This window comes from Squalius cephalus (genome assembly GCF_949319135.1).
Source record: "Squalius cephalus genome assembly, chromosome: 19".
Lineage (NCBI taxonomy): Eukaryota > Metazoa > Chordata > Actinopteri > Cypriniformes > Leuciscidae > Squalius > Squalius cephalus.
In genome coordinates this window covers 6695733-6721069 of record NC_137140.1, presented here as the reverse complement: position 1 = coordinate 6721069, position 25337 = coordinate 6695733, and the positions used below count along the sequence as shown (strand labels likewise).

The 25337-nt window shown below is 38.2% G+C and overlaps 1 protein-coding gene across 2 annotated transcripts in view; it reads left to right on the top strand.

Annotated features, from left to right (window-relative positions):
- The window catches only part of LOC307147159 (protocadherin-15-like), a 214432-nt gene that overhangs the window by 108597 nt on the left and 80498 nt on the right, over positions 1 to 25337 (top strand). For both annotated transcript variants that reach the window (XM_079851679.1, XM_079851680.1), the window contains 4 exons: positions 2802 to 2934; positions 4228 to 4307; positions 8473 to 8566; positions 17707 to 17835. In XM_079851679.1, the coding sequence (XP_079707805.1) occupies positions 2802 to 2934; positions 4228 to 4307; positions 8473 to 8566; positions 17707 to 17835 (436 nt within the window). The remainder of the gene's footprint in view (positions 1 to 2801; positions 2935 to 4227; positions 4308 to 8472; positions 8567 to 17706; positions 17836 to 25337) is intronic.

The window sequence follows — 25337 nt, the reverse complement described above, 5'->3', positions numbered from 1 at the left end:
TCACTCTCTAACAGAAGACTCAACCTCACATGCCCAGTTTTAGATCAATACAATGCCACGTGGTGACAAATTTTGCTTCGGAAATATCTCTGAGAGCACGATATTGGCCCCTGCTCTTGTCCATCTGACACTTGGAAGAGCGGAAATTAAGGGCTTTTCACTCTAATTGCCGCTACCTCCCCTCTTGTCCAATTCATACCAGCCGCTGCCCTCTGTAATTCTTGCTGACCGCTGGATCAATACAGTGGAATGAAGCAGAAATAGAACGAGTGCAAGCGAAGTTCAGGAAATGCATTGTTTCACTTTGCTGTTCGGGAACTAGTTTAAGAGCCTCTAATATACACAACAAATCAACAGATCCTAAACTTGGAAGTTCTTCTCCACAGAGTTATAGTGGTAACACTTTTATTTCGATAGTCCACTTTAGACATTCTACTAACTCTAAGTAACTTTGCAACTACATGTCAACTAACTGTCATTAAAGTGTTAGTAGACTGTATGCTTAATATCTGCTAACACTTTATTTTGATGGTACCCCAACAGATATTCTACTGGCTATAAGTAACTTGGCAACTACAAGTCAACTTATTCTACTAACCCGAACCCTAACACCTAACCATAACCTAACAGTCTATTGACAGTGTACTACAGTCTACTAATACTCTAAAGAGAGTTAGTTGACATGTAGTTGCAAATTTACTTATAGTTAGTAGAATGTCTAATGTGGACTATCGAAATAAAGTGGAACCAATATACTTGGTTAGAACTGTGTTCTCACTTAATGAGGTACACTTTATTGAGGCTTAAAATTAAGATTTATGTATTTGAATTGACGACACTTTATTTTGATGGTCCCTTTCGAACATTCTGTCGACTATAAGTAGATTTGCAGTTACAGTACATGTCAACTAACTCTCATTAGAGTATTAGTAGACTCTCTGCTTCATATCTAACACTTTATTTTGATGGTCCTCCAACAGACACTCTACCGACTGTAAGTAACTTTGCAACTACATGTCAACTTATTCTAACCATAACCCTACCAGTCTACTAATACTCTACTAACACTTCAGTGAGAGCTAGTAGACATGTAGGTGCAACGTTACTTATAGTCAACAGAATGTGTTAAAGGAACCATCAAAATGAAGTGAAACCAAAATTTTCCTTTCCTTTGGATTACACCGTTGTAGCATAAACAAATTAGCAAACTGGGAACACTTTGCAATAAGGTTCTATTTGTTACCAATAGTTAATATGAAAGCATTTAATAATCTAACTTAATGTTAATTTTAACATTTACTAAAAGATTATTACAATGTAAAAGTTGTATCTGTTAATATTATTTTAATGGACCTGAGCTAACAGGAAATAACAATGAACAGTTGTTAACAAATACCCATTTATGTATGACTGACAAATGTACATCACATGTATTTTTTTTAATGTGAAAACTTATGTAAAAACTGTGTAATCTTAACAGATGGACAAGTCAAAAACATGAACTTTTAGACTTAAATATATATTTTTGTATAGAGAGTTAAAGGCAGCAGGTGTGCTATTAGATGTGTTGGACAGATGGCGGTTGAGCTTGTGAGAACCAGAGAGGTATTTTTATCTCTTATCTTCCCATTTTAAAACTTTATGAGACCGCTGGCATTAAATCCACCATATTGGAAAGTTTCCAAATAGAATTATCCCCAATCCAATTTGCTTCAACCACAGCTCCACACACGTTTGATGAGTGCCTTGATACAGTGTGTCATAAAATAATGACAATACATGGTTGGGTTTTCACTAAACATCCAGAAAACAACCTAAGCAATTGGACTGCAAAGTCTTGCTTATTACAAAGTGTTCCCAGTTTGCTATTGTTAACTAGACTTAAAAATGTTCAGATCTGGGAGGAAGCTTGGTGATATCTTTTGACAAAAGACAGAAAATCCATATCAGAGCCCATACAGGAAATGCTGCATTTGCTCAATCGAAAGCATCTGATTACATCTCTTCATTACTGCAGAAAGTATGAATCGTCTTTCAGTTCGTAAAACTGAAACCAAGAGAAAACACTGTTTACAATAATGTACTTGCAATGGAAGTCAAGGGAGAACAGTTTGTCAAAAACATTTCTGTGATGCATTCATAAAGATTAGAAAACTCTTATACAAATAAATGAATATGTAACACATAAGAGTGGGTAAACCTCACTCCCCTGACCTCAAGAGGCGCACTGGCAACTGATACTGCGGTCTTTGGCATCCTTGTTAGTGCTACCGCCTCACATGTCCGAAACACCAGTTCAAATCCCACTCAGAACAATGCTAGTACTGGAGGGGTAACATTGGTGCCGTGACCCGGATGGGAGTGAGGTTTAGGGGAGTTACTGTAACCTAGTCCTCAAGTGGCGCATTAGTGACTGACTGACTGACTGACTGACTGACTGACTATTTATTTATACTTTCATCTCTTGTAGGTAAATGTGTTGCCTTATAGTTGGGCCAAAAGATGGTATCTTAGAAGGCAGCATAATTATAGAATCTCTTTTTTTTTTTTTTTTTGCAACAGGAGTGTCTGTGGTGCCTTACAATGGTGCCTATTTTATTAGATCACTATATTTTGGAACAAAGCCATAGTATTTCCAGGAAATGATATGTTGAAACTCCATTCCTGATTGTTTTGTAGCTGGTCAGGCATAGTTGGTAACTGGAGGGGAAGCATACACTATCATGTCATACCTCTGAGTGAGTCACTTAATACGTCTGTCTAATAAAGGAATATAAACTCTATTCCTTTTGATTCTTCAGAACTTCCATCACTACAGTGTATATCGAAGTGCTGCCCCCCAACAACCAGAGCCCTCCCCGTTTCCCTCAGCTCATATACAACCTGGAGATCAATGAGGCCATGAGGACTGGAGCCACACTGCTCAACATACAGGTGACTTCCCCATCAGCTCCATTGGTGATTAAAGGGATCGTTCACCCAAAAGAGGAAATTTCTGTCATCATTTACTCACTAACTGTTGTACCAAACCTGTATGAGTTTCTTTCTTTTGCTGAACACAAAATAAGATATTTGAAATAATGTTGGTAATCAAACAGTTGATGGTAGTCATTGACTTCCATAGTATTTTTCCCTGTTTGGAACAACTTGAGGGTGAGTACATGACAACTGAATTTTCATTTTTGGGTAATCTATCTCTTTAAGCTACTCACATTAGGATCTTGTTTAAACAAAAATGTGTTGAATATTATTAATATTGTAGATATTGTAGAGAAAAAAAAAACATTATTATTACAACCTTTTGATAGATATTGTATACATTTACACTATCTGTCAACAGGTTGTAATAATTTTTTTTTTTTTTTGTCTCTTCTGCTCACCAAGGCTTCATTAAATGGATCAAAAAATACAACCAAAATAGTAATATTGGGAAATATTATTACAATTTAAACTGTTTTATATTTGAATATATTTTAAAATGTTGAAAAGCTGAATTTTCAGCATCATTGCTCTAGTCTTCAGTGTCACATGATCCTTCAGAAATCATTCTAATATGCTTATTTGCTGATCAGTTATGCATAATTATTATTGGTGCTCAATTATTAGTAATGTTTCTTCTGATTATCAATGTTTGTTTTTTTTGGTTTTTTTTGCTGAATATTTTTGTGATGCATTTTTGATGTTCATGATTCTTTGATAAATAGAAAGTTCAAAATAACAGCATTTGTTTCAAATATAAGTCCTTTGTAACATTATAAATGTCTTTACTGACAAGTATTGTGTCCTTGCAGAAAAATATTTATTTTATTATTTTCTTTTATTTATTTATTTTAAAAACTTTGATACTGATAATAAATGTTTCTTGAGCTGCAGATCAGCATATTATAATCTTTTTTCAAGGATCATGTGACACTGAAGACTGGAGCAATGATGCTGAAATTCCATCTTTGCCATCACAGGAATAAATTTACATTTTAAATTATAATAAAATGGAAAACAGTTATTTAAAAAAAAAAAAAAAAGATCTATTTATCTGACAGCAAAACAAACTATATACTGTATTTAGGCATCTAACGTATATATATATATATGCCCAATACATATAATGCCCAAATACAGTATATATTTTATATTTTGCTGTCAGAGGTTTCGTGATGACGAAGTATGGAGGTTGAGTCTTTCTGAGCGTAATTGAATTAACACAAAATCGCTTTCTGTCATTTGCAGGCAACCGACCGTGAAAGAGATCCCATTACATATACCATCCCGAGAGGAGATCCAAACAACGTCTTTGAAGTCTCCCAAACGTAAGCTGGCTTTAAAGGCCGGAAAAAGGCTGCTCTGCCAAAATCATTTCTGGCTTTGAATAAGCAAAAAATGATGTCTCAATTGTGATACAGGCACTGACTTTAATTTGCTTTGCACTCACACAGAAACATACAGAGAAACAAAAGCGTATTCTCTTTGAAATTTTTGTGTCTTGGTTAGACACGTCCTAGTATGCACTGGATTCAGATTACATTCTGACACAAACATGATGCATAATTAATAAGAACCGATGAAAATATGAAATCCTCCATTTCAAATAGCAGCTTAAGACATTTCAGGTTTTGCTTGCAGCGAAGGACCGATAGTCCTTAAATGTTTTTAGAGCAAATATTTTTTATTTGATTTAGCACTCAGTAAAACGAGTAAACAACATTAAGTGATGATAGTGGCTGATATCTCACACTCTCTTTCTTTAGTAATGCATTTAGTAAAGCATGTTATAGTCCATAGTGTGGAGGGTACCAAAGGGTAGTTCAATCATTGCCTGGAGCAAAGTTTCTGATCCTGTTCTCCAGTTATTTAAGCAAGATACTATTTCACAACCATACACTTCTAATGAACTGTTACTGTTCTCTCAATAAGCAGAATAGAACTAATGTGGCTTGATTAACTACCTGTTCTTATCTCTCACGGTTACAGTCCCTTCCCTTCCTCTCCTCCTTCCCACAATGCCTTCTGCTCCCCGCGGAGTTTACGTTAGAGCTGTCTGTTAGAGGGGATTGTGTAACTGTGGAGCCTAGAAAAGTCTGGCTGGAGGGTGAATATGATAATATAAAGTGTATGTTTAAAAAGCAGTCATTGGGGTTGAAAGTGTGGGGTTAACCTTTCATAAAGTAAGTGAAATGAAAATTTAAAAGTGGAATTATTCAGGAAAGTTCAAAATGACTGTGATAGATTTTCAAGCGGAAGGGATGTAAGCGTTTTAAATGGATTTGAAATATTCTCAGTTTAGCTTAGGCTCACCTACTTTATTTTGGAAACCAGATTATGTCTGATAACTTTTACATAAAGCATGATAGATTAGATCTTCGAGCTTTGTGTCTTGGGGGCCGTCTTTGTAACTTAAAAGGATCATATCACACTTAAAAAATAAAATAATAATAATAATAATAATAATAATAATAATAATAATTTTATTTTCTTCCCTGAAGTCCACTTCTAAAATTATACATTTTTTTGGCACCTTTTTTATTGTTATTTCATCACTTACCCTGTAATTAACTCTTTCCCTACCATTGGTGAGATTTTGTGTAATTTAAGAAACAACGCTTCCCCACCATTGACATATTTTTTCAGCAATCCGTGTTTTCACTGTTATAGGTGGCGCTATTATGCATATACTTAAATAGTACGGAATCTCCAGATCCAAAAACACGCGAAGAAGATCTGTGTAAACCAGAAGAAGTGAATAGAAGCTGCTTACAAGTAAGCAAACATAGGGAGACCAGCACATGGTAGAAAAAAAGGTAAATCAAGGGAACGAAATAGTAAATCGTGTGCACAATTTAGTAATTCGAGGGAATGAATTTGTAAATTGCGTGCACAATTTAGCCTACTATTTTTTTTTTTCCCTGCATGTCATGTACAGGGCTCCGTACAAACGTGATCACCAAAGCATATAATCAAAACCGAATTACATTGCAGCATTCATAAGACAATCTGGACTGAAATGTTACATTCAAACTGTTACAAGATTACTGAAATGATCATAGACATTGTTAAAAATGAAACCGTTGGGATTCCTCAGAAGGATATGCAGAGCTGTAGGTGCTACACACAGCCAGGAAAAGCAGTTTAGCAGATTTTTCTGCATAGTGTAAAGGGTGTTCGGCATGTCATATTTATTTTGCTTCAATGTGACAAGTTTCTGTCATTATTGATGTGTGACTGTGGGGAATCTTGCATTTATGTGCATTTATTCAAATGTATTCTGCCTGACGTAATAGAGTTGCAAAAGTAACTTTAAAACAAATCTCTTTTTTAACTTTAGTTTCGATTGAGGAGGAAGTTTTGAGTTCTAAAAGTTACAGTATATTTTCATATTACAGCAAACTTAAAAAAAAAAAGGGGGTAGAAGAAAATTTGATTCAGGGCCTCTTTAGTCAGTGGCGACATCATGACAAATCACAAATTCCAAGTCTTGTGACTATAAATATCATACGGTTCACTTTTAGGTATTCATAAAACCCCAGATATAAATGCATTTCCATAACCAGCTCGTCTGGTTTGGTCTATCTTTGCAGCTGCAGTCTATACTAACAGTAATAAACTGTGTTCTCTGGTTATCATTCCAATTGATGCTGTTCAGTAGGGCATCATCTGCACGTCTAAAAGCATACGTGCACCATGCATGCATGCTTTTTTTTTTGGTGTGCAGACTTTGCTTTGCAGTGAATGTGTTATGAATATACATGAGGTCCTCTGGAGACTTGGAGAACGCATGACTGTCTGCGGTTGTGTCCAGCCTTTTTACAGATCCTCTGTGGGTTTTGGGACAGTTTGCGTCAAGACAGAATGATTGACTGTTTGAAAACATGAAAGGGCAAATTCACTAAATAATTTTCTTTTACACATGGTATTTCAGCAATGCATCTCATTCATTAAACATTCGCAATCTAATTAAGAAGGCATTAAATGTTCTGAAATATTCGCAAAGTTTTTCTGCACAATTTAGGCCTGTAATATTTTATTTTAGGTGTGTGTGTGTGTGTGTGTGTGTGTGTGTGTGTGTGTGTGTGTGTGTGTATGTACTCTTTATATCAAACAAGGCAGAAGTTATTTATCAGATGATAAAAAATAATTATCTTGATGCTTTAATCTTGAATAACAACAAAGTCGATTGTATAAAAGTGTGATGAAATAAGTACCAAATCAGGTCTTATTTTTTATAACTCTATATATATATATATATATATATATATATATATATATATATATATATATATATATATATATATATATATATATATATATATATAATCCAAAAAATGCTCTTTACTAGATAACTTTTGTAACTTTATTAAGGATTTATATGCATTTAATTTATACAGTGAAGAATAAATAAACCTACCTAAAAAGCAAATGTATCTTTGTTCTGATGTATTTATATAATTCTCTTGGCCAGCTGAATGTTAAATGGATCAGATTCATGTTCATTAAAAATTATTTGATGATATCCAGCTGGTATAACTTAATACATGCGTTTTTTAACTTTCCTAAATGAAAAAATGATCAAAACACTGTCTATTTGAATGACAAAACTTCAGATAAGAGAGCAAGTGACAAATATCGGTATCAGATTCGGACAATAAATGTTTGTTAAAATCGGTATCGGCCCAAAAAAAATCAGTGAATCCCTAATGTCTATGCATATTTTTCATTCCCCCCCCAAAAAAAACAAAAACAAACAAACATTTTTTTATTAGTTAATGACGAGGATAGTCACACCACAAGACAATTTTTATTGCTTGAAATTGCAATAAAAATAAAATCAATAAAACACAATTAAAAAGTATGTTCACTTCACAAACATTTAATTTAATCTAATGTGCCATAAATGACATAACGCCTACCATAAAGTGTGTATTTATTTAATTATTGATTGATTTACTTGGTTTGTATTGGTATTCGTAGAATAATCAAAGTAACCCGGCCACCAAACAATCCCCCAACTTTCACGATCCCCAGTTTTGTTGTATGGCGCACTCACTGCTATACGAGTTGTCAATTAAACATGCATTGCCATGTAAACAAAGGTAAATGTGTGAACAAACGCACTGCGTACTAGAACTCATTTGAATGGGGCACAATGTTTCACTCATGGCTGCTGTCGACTGACAATTAATTCAGTCCTAATCGTCCCCAGGCACACGTAAAATATCCTCAGCCTTTCACAGTGGCGTGAGTCTTGCAAGGAATGAACATATTTGCTGGCCATGCCATTCAGCAGCACATAATTCCATCCAGCCTATATTTGATGAACTAATTTCCGCCGAAAATGATTCACTTTGTCTGGATTTTGGCTGTGGCCTGTTCTGCGTATGACATTTTCCAGTTTTGTTTTCTTAGCACATGATGTGAATTTTAACACTTTTAACCTTGTTCCACTTGTCCTCAGGTTTACAACACAATCTTTGCTTTCAGGTCTGGGCTATTGTTGCTGGCGAAGACGCTGGACAGAGAGATCGTGGATCACTACACGCTTACTGTCACAGCCTCCGATGGAAAACCAGATGGGGTAAGACTGAAGTCTGTCAATCAATCACACGAAACGCTGCTGTAGAGTGTAGATGCAGTTCAAAAGATCGCAATCGAAACGTCTGCTTAAACGGACATCACACGTAGACGCAGTACAACATGTCAAGCAGAGTCTAGCAGAATCAATCATGTTGAAGCAAAGAAGTGCAAACACAAGAGTTAGAAACAATAATAAAGATGTGCTGGGAATATTGTACAGTCATCTTTTGTACCACAAATCTGTACAGAATTATAGGCTGCATGAATGTTTTTTACACAGTTGTATAGAAATTAGGAAGGCACCGATATATTGGCCAATTAATTTTTGCTCTAGAAATATACTGTCATTAAAATATGTTCATTTTAAAAATACAGAAACAAAAACATTTAAAAAAGGTAAATATACTGAAACATTGAATCAGATCCCATAAATCCCATAATAATTTTATAAAGTTTTACAGTAGTAACAAATAAATATGATATTTTATTATTTGATATGATTAATATTATAATTTTAAATATGATGGTTTCATTATAATCATGGTGATAAATAAGGTGGACACCTAATTTGATAAATTATATTTACCATCTGAATCTAACCATGTCATGTCAACAAATGGAAAAGTCAGCCAGCTATTTATTGTCATATTAATTATTGTGCCTTTCGCCCCGACAGCAGGGGCACTTTTACCCCAATTACCATACTTTTATATATTCTTCTGTTGTTGAAAATATTTAGCTTTTTTTACCTTAAAGGGATAGTTCAGGATTTTAGACATGAATCTCTATAGCTTCCCCATAAGCAGTGTGGTGCATTGACCATGACTTACCCCCGACAGCGTCCTGTGAGCCGAGCTCCGGTCCAGTTTTGGTCAAGATGAAATTAGTCCGGCAAGTTTGCTGGGGTCACGGCAATAAAGCTTTTTTCTTCTCAAATCAATATGTGTTCAAAAGAGTGATATATTTGCGTCACTAAAACGTTGTCTATGGAGAGGTCAGACCTCGTAATGGCTTGGCACTATTTTCTCCCCCGTCATATCACTGCGCGCTGCCGCTACCTACAGCCAGCTGGGAGCTGCGCAGGCGCACACCACTTTTTCAGTTGTTCGGCAGTGTTTACAGCAGTGTTTACGTGCTCAGAACAGCTACACGAACGAGCTAACATAGCTACTCACCAAGAGCGATCAGTTTGTACAAGCTTTGTAGAAAATGGTGCGGACTTGTGACTATCCGATTCCGGACTGTACAAACAAAGATGTGGCGCTTTCTCCTCACACATTTCAAAGATTTCCTGTGGCAGATGTTGCTCTGAGGCGACTTTGGCTCATTGCTCTGGGCTTCAATGTGAACACCAAACTGGCGAAGATAAAGAAGCTTCGTAAAGATATCCTTTTGGCTGTGTGTCGAAGTCAATGTTGTCATCGTCGCTGCTGTAGTCAGACATGTTATCGTTCTCTTTACGAGCTGTAAACAAAGTGACACTTGCGCGGCTCCCAGCTGGCTGTAGGTAGCGGCAGCGCGCAGTGATATGACGGGGAAGAAAATAGTGCCAAGCCATTACGAGGTCTGACCTCTCCATAGACAGCGGTTTTGTGCTGCAAATATATCACTCTTTTGAACACATATTGATTTGAGAAGAAAAAAGCTTTATTGCCGTGACCCCAGCAAACTTGCCGGACTAATTTCATCTTGACCAAAACTGGACCGGAGCTCGGCTCACAGGACGCTGTCGGGGGTAAGTCATGGTCAATGCACCACACTGCTTATGGGGAAGCTATAGATATTCATGTCTAAAATCCTGAACTATCCCTTTAAACAAAACTAAGAATCAGTAACAACAAGATCTTTGTCTCAAAATATAGACATTAAATTTATCGATTCTCATTTATTTGCTACATAAATCTATAACATTTTAAAAAACATTAAACTAAATTAAAATCAGCGTAGAATCAACTTTGCGCTGCTGCCCGCGATCGCGTCAAGGATCACGCGCATCATCAAAAGTGATTTTTTTTGTGCCATCTAGTGGTTTAAAAGAGAATAGTCAAATGCGCCTTTTACCCTGGTGCACCTTTAACCCCATTGTACCCTATACACTCACCTAAAGGATTATTAGGAACACCTGTTCAATTTCTCATTAATGCAATTATCTAATCAACCAATCACATGGCAGTTGCTTCAATGCATTTAGGGGTGTGGTCCTGGTCAAGACAATCTCCTGAACTCCAAACTGAATGTCAGAATGGGAAAGAAAGGTGATTTAAGCAATTTTGAGCGTGGCATGGTTGTTGGTGTCAGACAGGCCGGTCTGAGTATTTCACAATCTGATCAGTTACTGGGATTTTCACGCACAACCATTTCTAGGGTTTACAAAGAATGGTGTGAAAAGGGAAAAACATCCAGTATGCGGCAGTCCTGTGGGCGAAAATGCCTTGTTGATGCTAGAGGTCAGAGGAGAATGGGCCGACTGATTCAAGCTGATAGAAGAGCAACTTTGACTGAAATAACCACTCGTTACAACCGAGGTATGCAGCAAAGCATTTGTGAAGCCACAACACGCACAACCTTGAGGCGGATGGGCTACAACAGCAGAAGACCCCACCGGGGACCACTCATCACCACTACAAATAGGAAAAAGAGGCTACAATTTGCACAAGCTCACCAAAATTGGACAGTTGAAGACTGGAAAAATATTGCCTGGTCTGATGAGTCTCAATTTCTGTTGAGACATTCAGATGGTAGAGTCAGAATTTGGCGTAAACAGAATGAGAACATGGATCCATCATGCCTTGTTACCACTGTGCAGGCTGGTGGTGGTGGTGTAATGGTGTGGGGGATGTTTTCTTGGCACACTTTAGGCCCCTTAGTGCCAATTGGGCATCGTTTAAATGCCACGGCCTACCTGAGCATTGTTTCTGACCATGTCCATCCCTTTATGACCACCATGTACCCATCCTCTGATGGCTACTTCCAGCAGGATAATGCACCATGTCACAAAGCTCGAATCATTTCAAATTGGTTTCTTGAACATGACAATGAGTTCACTGTACTAAAATGGCCCCCACAGTCACCAGATCTCAACCCAATAGAGCATCTTTGGGATGTGGTGGAACGGGAGCTTCGTGCCCTGGATGTGCATCCCACAAATCTCCATCAACTGCAAGATGCTATCCTATCAATATGGGCCAACATTTCTAAAGAATGCTTTCAGCACCTTGTTGAATCAATGCCACGTAGAATTAAGGCAGTTCTGAAGGCGAAAGGGGGTCAAACACAGTATTAGTATGGTGTTCCTAATAATCCTTTAGGTGAGTGTATGTAGTGATGAAACAAAGTGTATTTTTACCGAAACACCAATGATATTAAAGATTTTATTCAAATGAAAACTGAAAACAAAAATAAAGTTTAATAATTAATTAATCAAATTTGTTTAATAATCCATGCTTAAATAAAAACATGTTTGTACAGACATATAAATTGCACATAACACTGTTTTTTTTATATAACTTTTCATTAATCTAATTATTTTTCTACTTGCAGTTGAAATATAAACATTTACACGGTGGCTGTAATAACTTGTTTTCATGACAGATTTATTCAAACACACATCAAATAATGAAGACATCACTAACTTCGAAAGCTGAGATTTTTTTTCATATTAGAAGCAACAAAGCACAAAGCCTATGACGATTGCAGGCTGGGGGCCTGTTTAAAAAAAAATGGTTAGTGATGTTTTGTTCACACATCAACAGAAAACAGCATTAGATTAAAAGATCGATCTTGGGATTTAAGAACCCATATCAGTATTGATTCAAATCGAGAAATCGATATTGTTCACCCAGCCCTAGCATCCACACAGCTGACATGTTTACTTGTTGTAGCACGAAATAGACAGTCAAAATGTGCCATTGAAGAAGCGTCAATTAAAAGTTATTGTTTCGGTCAATACTTTTGGCCCTCCACAAACATTTAGTCCGAAACCGAAAATTACAGTTTCAGTCGATAATTTTCAGTTGCCAAAATTTCGTTGCAATTACTATATATTCGCAATGGTGGAAATTGAAATATGTGGCATTAAGTTTATAAGAAATAGGAAGAGAAGCCTTCCATTGCTTCATTTATTCAGCCAATTAGTCAATCAATTAAACTGATTGATGTTTGTTTTATACATTCTTTTAATGCAAAAGTTTTTGATTTGTTTGTTTTTATGCTTATATAAATGCAATTATGAAAATAGAAAAGCATTTTGAATCAGAATCAAAGTAAGGCCCCAATCACACCTAACGCGTTTTTCAGGTTTGAAAACGCGAGGCACACAGCACTGCCCCATCACACAGAACGTTTTTTATGTTGCTAGGCAACCACCGAAACAGCTGTCCTGTCAGTCAAGTAAACGTCAAATCAGACTTTTATTTACTTTCTGTTAACATTGTGGTAGTTATGGCTCGTGAAGTCGTTAAGCTCCTGGTAACCCGCGAGAGCACCAATATTTATCCTCCATCATCACACTCTCCAGGCGTTCAAAGCAACTGTAGCTTTCATCACTACAACGGAAGGCCCGCCTCTCCATTCATTCGATTGGACAGTGAAAAAAAAAAAACGCAATGACGTCGGGCGCTTTTTCCGCTCGGAGTTGCTTTTTTTTTCAACTGCAAAAACGCGAGGCGCCTGGGGCGCATAAACAGCGAGCAGAATGCTCACTGACATAGGAAAACAATTGAAAAAAGGCGCCTCTCACTGCAAAAAATGCGTTAGGTGTGATCGGGGCCTAACATTGACTCATTTATGCAACAAATCAGTCAATAATGTGAGTCAATCAAACAAATGATTCCGCCACTCACTGATTTCTGTTTGTTCGTTCATTTGTTCATTTGCTCATTTGTTTGTTCTTTTGTAAAAGTATTTGATTTCATTTAATGGGGTAAGTTTCCTAGCAGTCGCTAGTGACTCTCTTTTGCACTCCACTCTCACAAAGGGCTCAAAGAGATTGATCTAAATAGAGGAAAATGAGGTGCATCTTACAATGGAGTGATTATGCCGTAATGATGGAGATAAAATGAGCCGAACGGGCTTTTTAATTATGAAGCACCTTCTTTCACTCCATTTTCTCACTGAGCCTGTCTTACTGGATGAACCAACAGAGAAAATCTCACTTAGTATTCATCAATAAAAGAAATGCCTGGATTTACAACCCGCTTCAAGGACATGTGATGTGTTCACCTCCAAACTCAAGGATAATCACTTGCCTTCCTCAGGAAGAAAGTGCATAAAGATCCGGCCTTAAGCACAATGGTGTCCATAAATATCCAAACTGTCAAGGTGTTTTTCAGATGGTGGAATTATGTTACACCAGAGTCGCATGTCTTTGCCTTCACCGTCACGTCAGCGTAGCCTTTACAAACAAATGCATGTGATTCCAATACTTTAATTATAACCCCTAGAATAATTCATAGCACATCTTAATTGGCAGAATTCTCCGAGCCTTGACGGCTCCTCTTTCCTGACCTGTTGAGAAAGACGTCTCTGCGTGCTTAGCTCATGAAAGTAAGATGAGAAAACAGTGCAGCAGGTTTCATTCCCATCTTCCCATTTACCCACGAGTGTCCCTCCATGACCTTTCTGCTTCTCTTGCGGATAAGAGCCAAGGGTGAAGTTGAGACATAAGGCTGGGGGAGCAGGTGCGGTTTGGAAGGTTTTTAAAATTCAGTGACCTTTGCTAAACCACCTGGTCATTAGCCAATTCAATAAACAGTCCTTTTTTTCTGAAGAGGAGAGTTGGGGAAATGGGTCCCTTTCTAAGGGCCCTTGGCGACACTCAGCGTTTGACCTCTGTGCCTGCTGAGGGCCTACAGGGAGTAGGAGAGATTTGAGCCAGACAGATTCACAGAAACAAAGTCCACAAGAGACTTTTTCATCCCCAAACTGTGGTTTGTCACAGACATTTGACTATTGGCATAAAGTCTTTCTTGTTCTCTTTGCACGGATGGGCAAAATTCAGAATTTTGAAAAAAAATATCTGTCCGTCCATCTATCCAGTCTGTCTATCTATCTCCCTGTCTGTCTGTCTGTCTGTCTGTCCATGCATCTATCATATGTCCGTCTGTCCATCCATCTATCATCTATCCCTCTGTCTGTCTGTCCGTCCATCCGTCCGTCCGTCCATCCATCCATCCATCCATCCATCCATCCATCCATCCATCCATCCATCCATCCATCCATCTGTCTGTCTGTCTGTCCGTCCGTCTCTGTCCGTCCGTCTCTGTCTGTCCGTCCGTATCCGTCCGTCTCTGTAAATACACTTTTAAATCAACAGGTTTTAAATTCCGTCCGTCCGTCATTAAAAACTTGTTGCTTTAAAAGTGTATTTAAAGTCCGTCTGTCCATCTATTGTCTGTCTGTCTTTCTATCTATCTATCTATCTATCTATTCGTCCGTCCGTCCGTCCAGCTATTGTCTGTCTATCTATCAATCTATCTATCTATCTATCTATTCGTCCGTCCGTCCGTCCGTCCGTCCAGCTATTGTCTATCTATCTATCTATCTATCTATCTATCCGTCCGTCCGTCCGTCCAGCTATTGTCTGTCTGTCTGTCTGTCTATCCGTCCGTCCGTCCAGCTATTGTCTATCTATCTATCTATCTATCTATCTATCTATCTATCCGTCCGTCCGTCCAGCTATTGTCTGTCTGTCTGTCTGTCTATCCGTCCGTCCGTCCAGCTATTGTCTGTCTGTCTGTCTGTCTATCTGTCTGTCTATCTATCTATCTATCTATCTATCTATCTATCTATCTATCTATCTATCTATCTATCTATCTATCTATCTATCTATCTATCTATCTATCTATCTATCTATCCAGCTATTGTCTGTCTGTCTGTCTGTCTATCTATCTATCTATCTATCTATCTATCTATCTATCTATCTATCTATCTATCTATCTATCTATCTATCTATCTATCTATCTATCTATCTATCTATCTATCTGTCCGTCCGTCCGTCCAGCTATTGTCTGTCTGTCTATCTATCTATCTATCCGTCCGTCCGTCCAGCTATTGTCTGTCTGTCTATCTGTCTATCTATGTATCCGTCCGTCCGTCCAGCTATTGTCTGTCTGTCTATCTGTCTGTCTGTCTGTCAAGTCCGTCCAGCTATTGTCTGTCTGTCTGTCTATACATCCGTCCGTCCAGCTATTGTCTGTCTGCTTGTATCCTTGGCATTCCTATTCACAAGATGTGAACCTGTGTTTGTTGACAAATGAAAGCACCTTGTGTGCATTTTGCCTCAACTCCAGTTTACCTTATGTTACCTCCACAGCGTAGTGCAAACTCAGCAGGCTTTATTGCCGGCACATGAAAGATGTACAGGGCCAATCTGCCAAATACTCCAGCATTTAAACCTTTAACATATAAGTCCAAGCAGCAGGGGAGAAAAAAAAAAAAAAAAGAAGCTAATTAATGGAATATTGGTTTCCTCGCTCGCCCGTCTGGGATTTCTCTCTAATGTTTCATGTTTCAGGGAAAGTAACAAAATTGACTCCGACTTGACATAAATGGATGCAGAATGATCCGAGAAGAGACTAAACAATGTTGTCAGGGGAAAACTTACTTCATGGGTTTCAGTCTGCTAGGTTTTGGACTGTTTTCCTTCTAATTGTTTCAATGATTTATTTCTAGTGATGGAGTATGTCAGGCTGCTTGTATATACAGTGTCCCCAAATAGTATTTAGCCATTTAAGATACTATTACGAATCTATTTTTGCATTATATATCACCACATCAAACCAACTGTCATTCAATTTAACGAAATATATCAGAAATACACTTTTACAGCAACAAGTTTTTAATGATACTGATAATTACGATACACTGCTGATCTGTTTGTCTGACTCGCTTGTTTGTTTGTTTGTTTGTGAAACCTGGTCTAAAAGGCCTGGCTGGCTCACTTGCTCATTTATTTATTTTTGTTTGTTTATTCATTTAGTCATTTGTTGGTTCACACAACAATTTTTTTGCAGTAGTATTTGTTTTGTTTTATTTATTATGTAATTTTCATTTGTGTAGTCTGATAAGAGCGTCTAGAAGACTTGGTAGGAGGAAAAGCAATAATTTGTATGAAATGTTCTCAGACACATCTTTCACCCTTTAGACTATGCAGTTCTAATTTGAATTGACTGCTGCTTCCAACCTAGCCAGCTGAAGAGACACTACATAACCTGACTTCCAAAAAAAAACAACAACAAAAAAAAAACACTTGTACTCAGAAAATAACCACACACAAATAATATGATTTATAGTCTACTGCAAATAACTTGTGTAAAGTAAAGTCAAAGCCCTCAATTTATGTATTTATTTATTTATTTAACTTTTTGCTTCTTTTTAACGCTAGAAAACACATGGCAAACTTTGCTTTCATAACCACTAGGACAGCTTGCAGCTGGTTATAAATGCCAACATGAGTTACTGGACCATTGGACCATTTATTTCTGTCAATAACATAATTTATGGGGGTTTATTTATCCCCAAAATCAAAGAAAGAAGCAAGTAATTATCTATAGAATAAATGAGAAATTAATAATTAGACTGTTTTAGGATATTTTGGATTATGGCATTATGCAAGTTTAATAAGTAACTGTAGATAAATGTCAATTAAATGTTTGCTGTGCATGCATGAATGTTTCAGTGTTATGTTTCCATTACTCATCTTTCAAAATAAGACACTTATTTCTAGTATGAAGTATCGGAAATATAGACAGTTAATTGTTGTTACTGAGTAGAAGGAATTCTCCCTGCCAGCTTGTTAATTTGGTTGCATCCATCAATTTGTTGAGGCGATCTATACTCTGAAACACTAATCTGCTCAACAGCTGTGGATATTTTTCATTAGACCCCATTCATAGCTTGATGATGAATGCAAATATGTTAGCAATTTTGCAAGTTCTTTGCAAATTAATCAGGGGAAATGGATAATTGTGTATGAAAGCCAACACTGTCTGTTACCAGACAGTAACAAAATCATTCAAAGGCACACAAGGTTTGAATTTCAGATTTATTGATGTCGTTAGATTACTGACTGAAACTGTGGAAGTTTTTTATTTAGAGGTGTCCATGTAACGATTTAAGTAACCTGAAGGCTCTTGTTTTCAGACCTCGACTGCTACGGTGAATATAGTGGTGACTGATGTCAATGATAATGACCCTGAGTTCGATCCTCTGCTGCCCCGTAATCTCACAGTTCAAGAGGAAGAGGCAAATGCTTTTGTGGGTCAAGTAAAGGTAAGGTCGCAACCACATTCAAACTTTTTTATACTTGTTCTCCTCTCTGTTTGATCTCTAGACTATTTGCTCTGCAGCAGTTTTCTGCCCACTGGAGTCAACACAGATGCAAATCATGAATCTCTACAAGTCTCTTCAGAGTTTAACTTTCTGATTTCGTATATCTTATAGTTGATTTAAAGGAGTATCTTCACCCAAAACCGAAAAGGAAAAACTAAATTGCAAAATCATCTTTTACACCTTTTATATTGAATATTCCAAGTTTTTTTTAATGTTTTTTTTTCTCGTGAGAAACAGACCAGTATGTAGAATCATCACCTCCATGGAGCTGTTAATTGTGAACTGCTATTACCAGACTGAATCAGTGAGTTGAACTTGTTGTTGAAGGGATGGTTCAGAGTAAAATCAACCTAGGGCCCCCCCCCCCCCCCCCTTTTTTTTTTTTTTTTTTCCTTGGTTGAACATTATTAAAGTTAGAGCTTATTTAGAGATATCAGACGAAGGGCTTAGTGCAGGTGCTAATGCTAGATACTTTATGTTTTTACTTGGGCAGTGTTGGTGATTCACATTTGCGTTACAGACTCAAAGTCTCAAATCATGTGCTTGCTCTGTCATAGTTATGTGCACAGAGCATGAATGTTCTTTTGTCCAGTTCTATGTGAGTATTTCAATCCCTTCCGCGGTCTCATATGAGCGGTGTTAATCAGTGCCTGCTGGGGTTTGGGCCTGACGCCAGCAGCTGGAGTGTCTTCCTCTGCCCTCTTGAGCCCTCATCTCACTCTTTTCCCATCGCCCAGCTGGCAAACACCCGCAGCCTATCCGCCAAAGTCCCTGCCCGCTCCACTGTTTATGATTTTCCAATTAAAGAAATGTAATTTAAATAATTTGTTACCTTCGGGGACATCCTGTAATGAGCAGCTTTGTTGGGCTCTGTTAAGCTGCGAGACTTGTAATTAGTGGTCTAGATTAATAGAGCTGCACTTTGTCATCAAAATAATCACAGGCTAATGCTGGCAGACTGTTTATTAGCAGAGCGTTCCTTAAACATGTCTACTTTGTGTCTGATAAATATACATTACACATCATAAGATGGACGGGCACCATGTTCCAGGGCTTGAATGCTACTGTCTAGGAATAAGCACAAAATCCTATATCATTCTGTATTATTTGATTTGATGGTAATGAGGCTGGAAATAGTTTATATTTTAAATAACTTTGTGTTAAAGTTCATTTTTGGATAATCCAGTTAAGTAAATGGTTTATAAATGCTACTTCATCTCATTTGATTATTTTCTTTTTTATTTGGGACTTTATTTGGGAATTGGGACATGCGAAACCAAATTAAGATTATGCATAAAAGTCTGGGAACAGTGCTGGAACAACTTCATATCATACACAAATAAAGAGAGACGAAACAGTGAAGCTAATTTTATAAAACAGGCTGGACATTGATACTGTTGTTTTTGATATTCTAAAAAGTATCAGCTCATTTGGGAGCATTTGTTTGTGAATCGGACTACACTGGTTACACAGTTTACAATAAGGTTCATTAGTTAACATTCGTTAACTACCTTAGTTAACATGAACTAAGAACGAACAATACTTCCACAGCATCTTAGTTAATATTAAGTTCAACATTTACTAATACATTGTTCAAATCAAAGGTTGCATTTGTTAACATTAGTTAATGCACTGTGAACTAACATGAACAAACAATGAACAGCTGCATTTTTATTAACTAACATTAAGAAAGATTAATAAACACATGTATTGCTCATTGTTAGTTCATGTTAGTTAATACATGAACTAATGTTAACAAATGAAGCCTTATTGTAAAGTGTTACCGAACAACTCAATAGGAAAAAATGTATTTGTTTGCTTCTCAATCACTGAACTCACTTTCACATCTTGAATTGGGCCACATCCCACTCCATATTTTACTCCCTTTTTCTCAGGTGGAATCAACACAAAGTCGTCCCACCCTCTGATATTCACGCCAATATGTATACTTCAACTACAAGCTTCAGTTACAAACCCTCACTTGTCTTGAATTCATTTGGAGCTCCTGACACGTCTCCCAGCATGTTGGACATGGTCCAAAGCTTAACGCTAGCTAAACATCCCCTACGGCTAACATAAAGCAGCAGAGGTTTCCATATCATTAGAGGAATGCCCACAGAGCTCTATCAGCGCTATCACAGCAGAGCCTGCATCGCTGTAGATATTACACCTGGCCGACGTGCTCATTCCAAATGATTCCAAATAAGCCACAGCATGGGGAATTTAAACTTGTTTGAAGTTGGTTAAGTTCAGGCCAGGCAGTCCTGCCTCACTGTCTGTGGTCGGAGTGCTTGTCAGTTGACTTGCTGTCTAGACTCTTGCAATTGTTTTTCATCAGAAAGCTTTTTATGAACTTGTGTACTTGCCGTATTGATGTGGACAGAAGCAGACACCTTCATTTCCTGCCGGTCTTCTCTTTGATGTGCTTGTCTGCATTCCGTCAATATGCCTAATAATGATTTAAACTCAAAGCAGCTGTGAGACAAATAAGTGGGCTAATGTTGTTATCAGAGATGCTACAAAGTAGTGTGAAATATGAGTGCTAATTAGAAAAGTTAGTGAGAACTTGTCTTTCTGCCATTATCTGCCTGATAGCGCAAGCATCCTTCTTAAAGTCAATGTGAAACGCTTTGCACAACCTATTTACTTCTGTTGGTATAATCTGAAGTTTTACCGAGTGAAACAGTATATTCAACAAGAAGAAAATGTAGGACTAGACTTGATTTTGTTTAAATTGATTATATACTTTTTCACCTCCTACTGTGTTTTTTACAAGACAAGCATTACAACACGCGCCCAAACACGAGCATGCATCGTGTGGCATTTCTGCTGTGCCCTATATTCAAGTTTAATTAACTTTCGATTGATTGCTGAGAAGATGAATGCTTTCATTACCAGCATTTGCTTACCTTAGCATGTGATAAAGAATGCACAGGAAGTTCTGCCATCTCCTTAATGCTATCTTTATTTCATGTTTGTTTTCCTACCATTTTATGCCTTTTTTTCAGAGGGCAGCTAACCTACAAGTTTCCAAATAATCAAAATAATGAATAACAAATAAATAGTAATAATTCATTTAGAGCAGCAGAAGAAAGAAAACGATTTCTTGACACCATAACAGCCTATAATAAAGGTGCTGTGTTTCTGTGAAATTAAGAAAATACATTATTATTACTACTACTACTATTAGAACATTAGACATATTGCTGCTGGTTGATTGAGTTATCAATTTCAACTTACTGTTTGGAAAACTGCAACAGAGTTGCACTTGATGTTGAATGTCCGCTTTGTGAAAATCGAGAACGAGAAAATCACAGAGATATAGATGTATCATTTCATGCAAATGTGGTGGATATGCACAAAGATAATGATAAACATTTACTTTTATGCAAATAAAATGCATCAGTGACTCAAAAGTTCCTATATTTATTGATAATCAAATCTGTTTTTGAAAACATTTGCTGAGCCAGGTGCATAAAACACAGTAAATTATCTTCTCTTTTCATAATCGCACACCTGCAAAACATACGTTAGCGGTGCCATTGTGTTTCTTAATACATCATATTCTGAGCATCGGTTAATGGAACGTTATATGTGAAAGCAGCTGATTTGTGGTTTACTTACAGTTGTATCTGCATATTCAACTGGGATTGGAGAAAGTATTTTAATACTGAAAACACAACAGTTGTTTTATCTAGCAGTCATTGTATACCCTAATGAAAGTGACTGCTTCTGTAGCTGATGTGATATTTTCAAAAACCAGAAAAAGTGTCTTCTTTGGTATTATTAATTGAAGAAACAGGTCGACTTTTCACTTTTACTGTTACTTTTGACAAGCTTGTTGGGCTTTAGAAAGCTCATTGTCACCACCACTTCAATTACTACATGCTAAAACATTTTATGAACCGTCTATGTAAATAACATTTTCTTTAAGCATTTATCTCTCCAAATTATATTTGAAACACCTCAAATAACACAAGACATCTCTGTAACGCACACGAATGGAGAAAAAATGAAAGGAACATTTGAAGCAAGCATTGCATGAAGCTAATATCCCTTCACTAATACACGTAGAGCTTGATTTTTCTGATTCTGTTCCTTTAAACATGGAAAATTTGACCTGTCTGTCAAAGGGTCGAGTCTGTCATTGACTGCGCCATCGCCATCTTGGCCTCCTCTGGGTTTTCAGCTTTGACGGAAGTAAATGAGTTTGGGTCCGACCCTTTGGCGAAGGACAGTGCTCGCTTTATCTATGTCTGTAAAATGTATCGCAGGGGGTCTTTGAGCACTTTGTTTCAGGCCTTATCAAAAACAAAAGCACTTTGCCTTAGTGTCAATGAGGTGCTTTCATGCTCAAGTGCTGAACGAATAAGAAGTGGATAGCACAGTTGGTAGTTTGTTTGATGCCATTAAAGCTGATTTTTAAGACTTGTCTGTATGGAGAAACTTGAGAGACCACAGAGATTGTCGTTGACCATGCCATTCCATATGACATTCTTTCTTCCATGAAACATGAAAGGAAAGTTTTTGAACAAAATCCGGGCTGCTCTTTTCCACATAATAAAAGTGAACGAGGCTTTCAAGTTCCAAGATAACAAATAGGGAGTCATGTGGACTAATTTTATAATTCTTTTAAGGTGCTTTTGCATCCTTTTTGAAGCTTGAAAGCTTGCCATGTGGGTTTGGAATGAGGACAGTGGTGAACAGTAAAAAAGTATTTTTACTTTGTTAATGTACTTAAGTACATTTTTCAGCTATCTGTACTTTATAAGAGTATTTTAATTTTGGAAACTTTTGCTTTTACATTATTACATTTCAAAGCGTAATATCATACTTTTCACTCCACTACATTTCATTAAAACATGTCGTTCCTTGTTATTTTGAAGTAAAAAAAAAAGTCACCCACGAACAAGCTGATTCTTTTCAATTAACCTGTTAAATTGGTTTGCAAATCACATTAAACAATTCGACTGATTCATGAATTTGACCAATCCGATTGTATCTCAACAACTCACTAATTCAAATGATCCAGTCAGAGCGAGTCTCCAGTTAACAAGTCAGACTCAAAATGAACCAAGAACGGGAGCTCCTCGTAACTTGACTACACGCGCAACTGATGGCTGTCACCACAGCAAAGAATCTGTTTGTCGTTGTGGTCACTGATTTGATTTTGTCATTGTCATCAGGTGCGTGCATTTCATTATCTCCCCTACTTAAGTTCAGTTCAGTTGGTGTGTCTTTGTCGGGTCTCGTCAATGTTATAGTCGTGTTTGCTTGCCTGCCTCGGTTTTGGATTTACGTGTAGATACTAAAGACTATTGTGGATCTTTATCTTCTCCGCCATGTGTTACTACAGACAGAAGACCTGGCCGAGAATAGATAAGCCAAGAATAGATAAGCGGTGAACTTTTGTTTATTGTTTTTCTTTTTTTTTCTTTTGTGTGTTCATTTTGGACTTTATTTTTTTCATCATGGAAGGCTCCCTCAAGAAACATTTGGAGGTTTTTCTCCAGTTGCCCTTCCCGGATGACTGCCTGTGCTCATTCCTGTACACCGGCCCGAACACCTCCATGAAAGCACATCTTTTCGAGAAGGGGCCTCGAGGGAGCTTTGCCGCATATGTGGAGTGGGTGCTTGATTCATGCAGATCTGCGCTGACCTTCGGACTGGCGGATGACGACGCCAGACCCACTACCAACCCTGTGTCCAGCCAGTTACCACCCCGATACGAGGATCTACAGTACGTGCCCACCGCAGATGGATAGAGCACCTCAGCCGCAATGTTGTTCTCCAGTCTCCTCTTCAGCTCTCAACCACTCCTACCACCCAGTCATCACTACCTCCCATCAGCCCCTCAGTACCACCTCAGCCTCCTCTCAGTGGCGCGGCTACCCCTCGGACCCTCTGGAAGCCATCTCCTGGACAAGAGAAGACCATGGCTCCGCCTCCAGCCTTTGTGTGCTCTGCTCCACCTCGACCCATCGCCCTGGCTCCTGCATCTACATTCCTTCCTCCCTCGATTCCAGCGTGGACCATCGGCCATTCGGCTTTGCCAGGCTCCCTCGGTACATCGGCTCCACCTGGGTCAGACATTCCCACGCCTCTGCTGTGGACTTGCTGCCCTCCGACCCTCCACCCTTTTGGCTCCGGAAAGCCCCTCCCTCCCTCCCTCCCTCCCTCCCTCCCTCAGTCTCCGCCTCCGCCCTCTGTCGCTCCAGCTCCACCTCTGCCCTCCTGATATCCCACTTCCACATCGGGGGGTTGTCGTTGCAGCTCCATCGCAGCCGCCTAGGTCTTTGGTGTCTCTCCACCTCACCGGCTCTCTGTCTGCGTGGTGGGCTCCACCTTCATCACCGTAGTCATCCCCAAGTTGACGTCGAACATCTTTATACCATGGCTCTCGCTCCAGCAGCATATCCCCTTCGGCCGTCACCAGGAGCACAGTTCTGGCTGTGGCCTGGACACCTGCAATCATGCGCTCTGCAACTGCCCTTCCTGGCTCTCACCACCATCCGCACCGCCCTTGACCCTTCAGTTCCGCATCCTCCCGGTCAGCCGTCCTTCTCCAGAACCTCCTCCTGTATCTTCTGCCGGTTTTATCTACCCTTCACCAGCCACTTCACCATCCATTCGCCATCTCCACATCCTCCTCACCTCCTCTCTATGGCGTGAGGATGCACCTTTCGGGAGAGGGCGTTCTTTCACACCACCAAAGACTCTTCGTTCACCGTTTCTCCCTGTCTTGTTTGTCATCATGGTAACCAATTTGATTTTGTAATTGTGTTCAGGTGTGTGAGTGTCATTATCTCCCCTTCTTAAAGACAGTTCAGTTGGCATGAAAAGTAAGTTAATAATTCCAAATTTAAAATGTATTCTTTATGAAAACCATATTTAGCTCTCGACTGTCAGTTGTTTCTGAACTAAATCTGCTGTAAAAGGGTGAGCTGTTTAAGCCCATTGTATGAAATGCTTGAATGTGGACCATATTGTGTCTGACACGGGGTAGGTGAGGTAAAAACTTAACATAACATTAAAATAACGCAAATTAATGCCCATGCATCTTTTCAGCTGCCGTAGCAGTTTCAAATGATATAACTAGTATGTTTGCATAGCGTTCTTCTTAAAATGGTAACACATTTGACCCTATGAGATATCTGTTTATAAACTTAAGTACATTAATCAAGAATTTTTGTACTTTAACTCAATTAAAATAAAAAAGGAATACTTAATACTGGAGTAATATTGTATTAAGGGATTCTGTATTTTTACTCAAGTTCTTGATTTGTGTACTTTGTCCACCACTGCATGAGGGTGAATGCAGTTTTCTTTTTTTCTTTTTTTGGGTGAACTACAGTAGTCCTTATTGGTGTCTGTGAGCTGAGTGTGGATAATTGCCATGAGAATATCAAAGAATAGCACATGCACCTGTGTGCACCACTGCA